The sequence below is a fragment of the Macrobrachium rosenbergii genome, chromosome 40 (genome assembly GCF_040412425.1).
Source record: "Macrobrachium rosenbergii isolate ZJJX-2024 chromosome 40, ASM4041242v1, whole genome shotgun sequence".
Lineage (NCBI taxonomy): Eukaryota > Metazoa > Arthropoda > Malacostraca > Decapoda > Palaemonidae > Macrobrachium > Macrobrachium rosenbergii.
This window is the reverse complement of record NC_089780.1, coordinates 25134059-25142712: the sequence shown is the minus strand read 5'-3', so window position 1 is coordinate 25142712 and position 8654 is coordinate 25134059. Positions and strand designations below refer to the sequence as shown.

The following is an 8654-nucleotide window of genomic DNA, read 5'->3' as shown; positions in this document are numbered from 1 at the left end:
AAGTAATCCCATTTGTTCATAGCGGATTCACGGAGAGAACAGGAATGGTGATTTTCTGGTTGAAAGTGATCTTACTTGTTAATCGCGGATTTACAGAGAGAACCGGTCCTGACTTTGGTGATTTTTCGGGTGAAAGTAATCCCATTTGTTCACACGATTTACAGAAAGAACAGATCCCTAAAATATATTTTCACCGGAATGCATTTCAATATTATTTCCACAATTTTACAGACTAATCTTCAGATACTCAGTAATTTTTTGGGTGAAAGTAATCCCATTTGTTCACACGGATTTACAGAAAGAACAGATCCCTAAAATATATTTTCATCAAAAGGCATTACAACATTATTTCCACAATTTTACCGACTAAGCTTCGGATACTCGGTGGTTTTTAGGTGAAAGTAATCCCATGTGTTAATAGCGGATTTACGGAGGGACTGAACACTTAAAATGCATTTCCATTGTCTGTGAACTATTGCATCCTACAGTTCGTTGTATTCAGCAGCCAACAAAGGAGATTTATCAAAATAGTTACTACAGCCGGAGTCGATCCTTGAAAAATGTTTCCATTTCCAAGAAACTATTGTATCCTACAACTTGCTATATTCACGAACGAACAAAGCCCATAGGGTGGTAGCGCCGTTAGTGCACCTCATGCGGTGCACTGTAGGCAATTAAGGTTGTTTGCAGCGTGCCTTCGGCCCCTAGCTGCAACCCCTTTATTTCCCTTTACTGCACCTCCTTTCATATTCTCTTTCTTCTATCCTACTTCCACACCTCTCCTGACAATTGATTCATAGTGCAACTGCGAGGTTTTCCTTCTGTTACACCTTTCGAACTTTTACTGTCAGTTTCCGTTTCAGCGCTGAATGACCTCATTGGTCCCAGTGCTTGGCCTTTGGCATAAATTCTGTATTCGATTCAATTCAATTCAACCAACCAGCAAAGGAGATATATCAAAACAATTAGGATTTATTTCAGTTTCATGATGTTGTCATCACAATACCATCCAAGAATACGCTCCTTTATAAAATCAGAGATTGAATTCAAAGCCTATAAGTTGTAGCCGTTTTTCGTTTTTGTTTAAAGGAGTGCCTAATAATTTTTTTATCTATAATATAGCTTAATTTCTCATTGATGGTAAATAAACAAGGTCCAATATCATCCTTTCCTTGGTATTCGTATGATATGTTTTGCTGGAAATGGCAAAGATGCGCTTCTGATTGATATGATATTTAATCTCGCATGTAAAAGAATTTTATATTTTATTTGTAATTTGTTGCACCGTTCGTAAGGTATTGGAATAAATAAAAAATATATTTTATTTTATATCCTTTTATTGTGTTTTTTTAAATCATTAAAGGAATATCTGATTTTATATCATTGTGTTTTATTAAAAGTGGAATGTCTTTAATTTTATTCCCTTTTATTGAGTCATATTAAAATCAATAAGTATCTTCAAATTTATGTCCTGTTATCGAGGTTTGTCAAAATCAATAAAGAAATATATCCATTTTATATCCTTTTATTGTGTTAAGCAATACCATGATTATGAGATTGGCAATTGTACACTCTTGGCAAATTTATAACAACCAACGGCTAATTTATCTGATAAATAAAATCATAATTAGTGTTTACCCAAATGCTGATAATAACATCACCTTTATACAAAATGAAAATTTAAAGTCTTTTCTTTCGCCCAAATCGTCCAACTGTAAAGAAAGGCCCAAAAAAAAAAAAATTGTTTGCCCCTTTTGTCCTTTAATCAAAAATAAAAATGTAAAAAATCGTTTTTTTTTTTTTACCAAATCTCAAGAAAGGCGACTGACTCCGTGATCCTTGGTGATGACGTCACTAAGTATTCTCGAAAACTAACGGCTGATATGTCTAATAAATAAAAGCAAAATCATTGTTTGCCCTTATGCTAAGCATAAAAACAGCATCATCTTTAGCCAAAAATTTAAATTTAAAAAGTCACATTATTCGCCCACATCGTCCAACTCTCAAGAAAAGCAACTGACTCCGCGATCCTTGGCGATGACGTCACCAAGGTTTCTCGGCTAGCGAATCCGTCAGCCGGCCAGTTCAATCGCCGGTTACAACGAAGTGTCGTAGTGTTATTTCGTTGATTTGACGACTTGACGACGTCTGTCACGTACGATTCCCCGCTATGTGAAGGAACGGTGCTGTATCTTTGCCGGTTGGATTTATACGATTTGTTTGGTGGCTTGAAGGATGGTCTGCGTGAAACGGATGACTTTTCCAGGACTCGGCAAAAGCTAAGTTTCTTTACGGTTTTATTTTAGCTTGTCAAATTTAAAGTTTTGTGATTTCAGTTAATGGTGTGTTACTCCTTACCGTATTGATGGGTGGGTCTGGGTAGGTAACGTAATGGTATTGTTGTAATCTGCTTTTTTTATGGTGTCTTGAGGTCATTTTTAACTTTTAAAATTGTAGCTTAACAATGGTTTATTTACTGAAATATTTTAGTCTGTTCCCTTGAACTAAGCTTTTATCAACTTTATATTAGAATTGTAGGTTAACTTATTTTTTAATATATTTGTTCAATATATTTGTTCTAATATCTCTTAAACTTCAATTTTGTGAAATTGTACCTTAACTGGACTTTACCATTGATACTTTAATTTTTTCTTGTATCGTCAACTAAGCTATTTCAAATTTAATTTGAAATTTGAGATTAAATTTTATATTTTGTCAATTTTCCTTATTGTTGCACACTAAACTTATGATTAAGCACTTTGATATTTATGGACAACAGTGAATACGTGCCTCTTATATATTTGAATTTGTTTTTTACGAATATTCAGTAAAACTTTAGTTGTGTGGCATTGCCCTAGTTCAATTTTTCACTTCGAGGCCGTGAAACTCCAGCAGGAAATTGTTCAGCTATTTGTGTACTAAAATTTAATATGTTTCAGGATCAGGAGGCTTCTGATGTTCCATAAAGGTATTTTAATCTGTAATTATTTTGAAGTTAGTATGTGCCGGGTTAAACTTTGCGTGACTTGTTAAAAGCCTGCCAAAAGCCTGCCTTGTTGAAAGTTAAATGTTTTAAAGATATGACTGGTTATAGGTATTAAAGATGGTTGATATAATGCTTTGCCAAACTTAAGAGCACTTTCGTAAAGAGCATTTATATTAGCTTTTAATCTTACAAATGACTGGCTATAAGTTTTTAGATATTAAGGCAAATTCATTCACTTTTCTATTAATTTCAAACCACTTAGTTTTTCTTGAAATCCATGACTCTTTGAAGCAGTCCAGTTATGACTGGGTATTGGTTATATTTAAGAAAACAAAAGCCACATACAGCTTTACTAACTAAAAATTATTCCAGACTGATAATCCAGCCAGTTTTACGAAGGAACTTTGAAGGCTAACTGAAGTCAGTTCTCACATTTTTATATTTTTTGAATTAAAAACCAAACCATATCTGCTTTTAAGTTTAAAACCACTTCCAGATTTTGGTGAAATCCTTGCCCCTGTACGAAGCAACTTTGAGGAATACCCAAGTCTCAATTCTCAAGCCAGGATCATTGATCTCGAATGCACAATGGACTCGCTCTCCCCTTCCCAGTTATTGCTCAAGAGAACACCAGGTGAGATTTTAAAAACTCCCAACCTCCACCCCTACAGGGGCAGTGCCCCTGTTGGGGTGGAGGGAACCTCCCATACCATGTCCATAGGTCGTAAGACCTGTGGACACGCGTATGGGAGGTTCAGGTTTTGTACGTCTTTAGTGATAAGTTGTATTTTTAAACTGAAATTTTTAAAGTTAACGTTCCTTAACTTGGTTTCTTGTTTTAAGTTTTGATAATCGGCTTTGAATTTAAGTTAAAAATTATCTTTGAGTATTAAATTTAAATATTTTTGAGTTAACGTTCGTTACCTTGATTTGTTTTAAGTTTTAATAATTAACTTTAAATTATTTTATTTAAACTTTACGCTGTTAAATAACTGTATTTAAATATTTTAGTTAACTTTATTAAACATTCTGAATTTAAACGCTATATGATTGTCATCTTTTAGGTTTGCTGTTTTTAGTAAAGTCTTTTTAACGTAACTATTAGTGTAGCATTTTAAGTTTGTTTTTGAGTTTTGGTAATAAGTTAGTACAGTTAACGTAAGGTTTCAAGATTTTTAATTTTTGTTCGATTGTAGATTTTATCTTTTATTGTAAATTTTAACAATTAACAACCTTTTAATAAGTTTTGCAATTTCACGTTCGCTAATGAAAATAGTGCACCACTGTTTTAACGTAAGATTCTAAATATTTCGTGAGATTTAAGTTAATATTACGTCAATTAAATTTAATTATTCCGGTAGATCTAAGTAATAGATACACGGCTGGTATTTAGCGAAAAATGGCAGTTTCTTATAGTATTTTGGTTGCTCATTTACAACTTAACGTTTTTGGGGGGTCGGCTGTAATTAACCTGTAACCCCTGAAGTCCAACCAACAAGGAGTTTCCATACGCAATCTTCACAAGACAGAGCACGGCTACGTCTGTTTCGAAGGGTTCATATCCCGTCCGGCAAGTGCAATAACTTGTGAACGCATGGGTAGCCCCCACCAACCCCGGGCCAGTTCTAAACACGGCGAAGGGACATTCCATTCGGCCGACTAACAAATGCACCGCCAGTGTCAGAAGCCCTAAAAGCGTAGAAAAAACCAGTTTCTAAGTTATTGCACGTGCCGGACGGGATATGAACCGTTTGAAACACTTAGCCGTGCTCTGTCTTGAAGATCGCGTATGGAAACCCCTTGTTGGATGAACTTCAGGGGTTAGAGGTTAATTACAGTCGACCCCCAAAAAATGTTAAATTGTAAATAAACAACCAAAATACTGTAAAACTGCCACTTCTCGCTAAATACCCGAAGTGTATCTATTACTTAGAAATACCGTATTTCAAGTTAAGTAATTATTACTTCTGCACTCAACTTAGGAGGACGTTAACTTTGAAAATGTTTTTCAGGTAGCTTTTAGGTAATTCATTGCTTTGAACATTCAAAATTTAACGTTAGTTATTTGCAACTTTTAGCTTTGATTTTGAAGCTTGATTTAACGTTTATAGTTAGAACACTTTGTTCAAATTCAGTTGTCAATTTAAAGCTTATAACTTGCAGCTTATTACTTTTACTTTTAATATTTATATTTTGTATTTAACGTAAATTCTTTGTTCATGGTTCAAATTACCGTAACTCAATTTTTAAATCTTGTATCTTTAGTGATATTCATGCCAGTAATACAATCAGCAAGCCTCTATTTTCACTATTAATACAATAGCCTAATGCAGTAGACTTCTGCGTAGCTGGTGCGTTTTTACAATAAAACCTGTCACTATAATACAATATGCCGTTATTTATCAGAGGTAAATTGACCTGTAGTTCTGCTTTAGTTTTTCCTGACCCCTCGACCTCTTGCACGGTTGTTTGTGGTCACTTCGCTGGTTAACACTTGAGGTACCTTAGGTCCCCTGGTTTGTTAGTTTTTTTTCTGGTGTTTATGATTTTTGCTCTGGTTAGAGGCTTCATGTAAGTCGTTGGTTTGTGTAAGATAATTGCTTTGACTTGTTTAAGCTCAAACCTTGTTTTACAGAAATTATAAGGATCTTGGTTTTGAAGTGGTTTTATATTTCAGTATTTTCTTTGTTCTGGTCAGAGGCTTTATGAAAGTGGATGGTTTGTGTAGGAGAAAATTTTGAGTACGCTGAATCTTTATCTATAGAGTAGGTTTTAGATTAGTTCTTTTTAAGAATATTGATTTTACGTGGTGTATGACTTACATAAATATTTTTATGTAAATATATTTTGGTTACTGACTTGACAAGGATCGTAGATTTGTTCATTAAATTAAAAGTTTGTATTAAATATACTTGTTTCCGATCTTACAAGGACTTTAAGATATTGTTCCTTGGCTTTAATTTTTTTTTTGTTTACATAAGTACAAAGTTTTCTGCCGCAGTTTTTTCCTTTTCAGGACGTTTACCGGAACAGCCGCTTGAAAGGCAAATTACACTTGTTACACCACAACTCTTCCGTTGCGTGTGCTACGTAATTATTTTGGACGAGGTGAGACTGGAGCCTGGCGTTACTGATATGCTTCCTAATATGCCACAAGTTTCCTGCACTGAATGTTCAAAGGTGTAATTAATTATGACTTTAAAGGTGGTGTTAATGGCGCTTCAAAGTGTAGTATGAACTTTCAAATGTGTAATTAGTTACCCGACACTTCAATAAATGGTATAAATGGTATTAAATGATGCACATGTAAATATGAATGTTCTTACCTTCAGCAATAGTGATTGCAAACTAAGTTTTAACTTTTCTGATTTTAATATCTACAGAGCTTTTACGGTACTGGGTTTTGAAATATTAAGAATTTACTTAAATATTCGAATTTTCAGAGGTAAAATACATATACCGTCACTTGGTAATATTTAAGGAAAGTATTTATACACTAAAGCAAACACTGGTTTATTTTTTATAACTAGTAAATCCTGCAAATCCTGCTAAATTCTGATCTAATTTAAATGTTTTAACTACCTGAGTTTATGGTAGTATTGAAAATTTAGGATTATTTCTCGGAAAGGAATCCAGCTGTAAACTAGAAAAATTGAGTTGTATATTTATTGCTAGCTACTTAACATACTTCATGTTAATAGTATGTTGACAATTCGTGCCACCAGCAAGAATGAATCTTCTGCACACCAGGAACAAAGCATTGTATTTTAAAAGTGAGTTTTAAAGTTAAATTACTGCATTACTGCTGACGGTTAAAGCCCTGTTCACACCAGCGGGCACTGACCGACGGGCAAACACTGTTCCCATAACCTAACCCGTTCCACTATACCGACCGAGTATGGAGCCAGAACGGTGCTTGTCTGGTAACACTGCTTCAGAAGCGAGAGAGAATTATATAGCTGGATGTGGCCGACGGGCATGCTCGCTAGTGTGGGCAGGCCATTAAACTTTATTGCTTTCACTTTAGTTCGGATAATTGAGTGGAACATGTATGTACATATGAAAGCCATTGTTCTTGAAAGTTTAACCTTTTTATTAAAAAGCTGATACAGGATAGATATTTGTCGATGTGTTCGATGAAATGGATAAGGTAATAAACACTCGGAAAATAGATGGTTTGTTTGAAAGGGACAGTTAAGTTATTTATGTCTTAAGTAGATGTGACTAAGGGTACCAGGTGAAATAGCTAATCCATAAAGCAAAGTTAAAAAGTTGCACAGGAGTTTTTTTTAATAAGCTGAATATGGGATTGACTGGTAGTTACTTGTGCGTTATAGGCTTAGTCTGATACGACACTAATAGTTCTACGTTAAGACAGATTCTCGTCTAGTGTTAAAATCATTCGCTGTCTCCTGGGCAATGTAATTTTCGGCAACCAATGAAGATGAAGATTTTTGAGTGAAAATAGTTCTCTGGTCATATAAAGCGTTTACTGGTAGACTGCATTGTTATACACTCAGCAGTAAGTTAAGAGTCGCTGTCCATTTGCCGCAATTTTCGGTTCGTAACATGGTCAAATGACTTTGATATTTAGGGTATTAATAATGAAATCTGGGTCAAGAGAACTGGTAAGGGATTCGGAGCCGATGCAACACGGTTTTTCGGCAACACCTTTTTATCAAATCGTCGGATAAAGGTGAAAGTTGGTAAATGTATATTTTATAACCCTACCTATTTTTTGTAAGTACTTAGTTCCGAAGTTCAGTAGTTCTGGTATTTGTTTCCTATGCCAAAGCCATCAAATTCTCGGGTAAGGGTTTTGAACACAATAGTGACGTTGACCTGTGACGTCAACCTGTGACGTCATGAGGCTCCACCCACAGTGAAAAGTTTATAAAGGGAAAACTTCACTTCGCTGTGGCTCTGCCCACTTGCTGGTGACATATTCACTAATTGATATTAGTACCCATTCAAGTCTTCATCGACATTAATGGTGGCGAGCATTCTCAGTAATTTTATCATTATTATTATTTTGTGGAGGCTTCATAGCAACTTCCACAGCAGTTGTTGGGACAAAGGCTGCGTCCGCACGGTCGAGCTTTGTTCGACGAACTTTGTCCGGTGTGACGTCAGAAGCGGGCAAAGTTGACTTTGCTCGCTGTTTCTCCGCTTCTGACGTCACATCGGACAAAGTTCGTCGAACAAAGCTCGATCGTGTGGACGCAGCTTAAGTTATTAGCTTGGAATTCTTCCATTTTCTTGATATTCGTATTGTTTCTACCCCACAAATAATTCAGTGCATATAATTCAACCACACAATGAACCAGTCTATAGTTCATTTGTTAGCTCTACTTCTATTCAGGTCGGGAATACAAAGACAGTTTTGTTTTACCCCAAGTTTCGACGCTATAGCCATCTATTTGCAGCAAGTTAGGAACGGTCACTACAAGTAGAATTCAAATGAAAAACAATACCTCATTTCCCTCAATTGTTGGAGGTGTAAAGGTCAACGCCATTGTTTTATTTCAGTTAATGTAACCCATTTCTATTTTTTTATATATATCATACAGCACCCTAAACAGCGCTCGTATAGCCTGCTCGCTGCAAATGAAAGGTAATGGTAGGAGTCAAGATTTTGAGGGCAAACTATAATTTACCTACTTAATAT

The 8654-nt window shown here is 35.2% G+C and overlaps 1 protein-coding gene across 1 annotated transcript; it reads left to right on the top strand.

The window, feature by feature from the left end:
• The first annotated feature begins 2076 nt into the window (after positions 1-2076).
• Positions 2077-6376, top strand: LOC136826267 (uncharacterized). The gene is made up of 3 exons (XM_067083399.1): positions 2077-2968; positions 3483-3620; positions 6003-6376. Exons 1-3 carry the CDS (start codon positions 2956-2958, stop codon positions 6170-6172), a joined length of 321 nt encoding a protein of 106 aa, XP_066939500.1. The 5' UTR covers positions 2077-2955; the 3' UTR covers positions 6173-6376.
• Positions 6377-8654: the final 2278 nt, after the last annotated feature.

Excerpts from the sequence above, each read along its gene's own strand:
- LOC136826267 (XM_067083399.1), top strand. Across the intron at positions 3,621-6,002 it reads ATTGCTCAAGAGAACACCAG|GACGTTTACCGGAACAGCCG; the intron begins GTGAGATTTTAA and ends TTTCCTTTTCAG.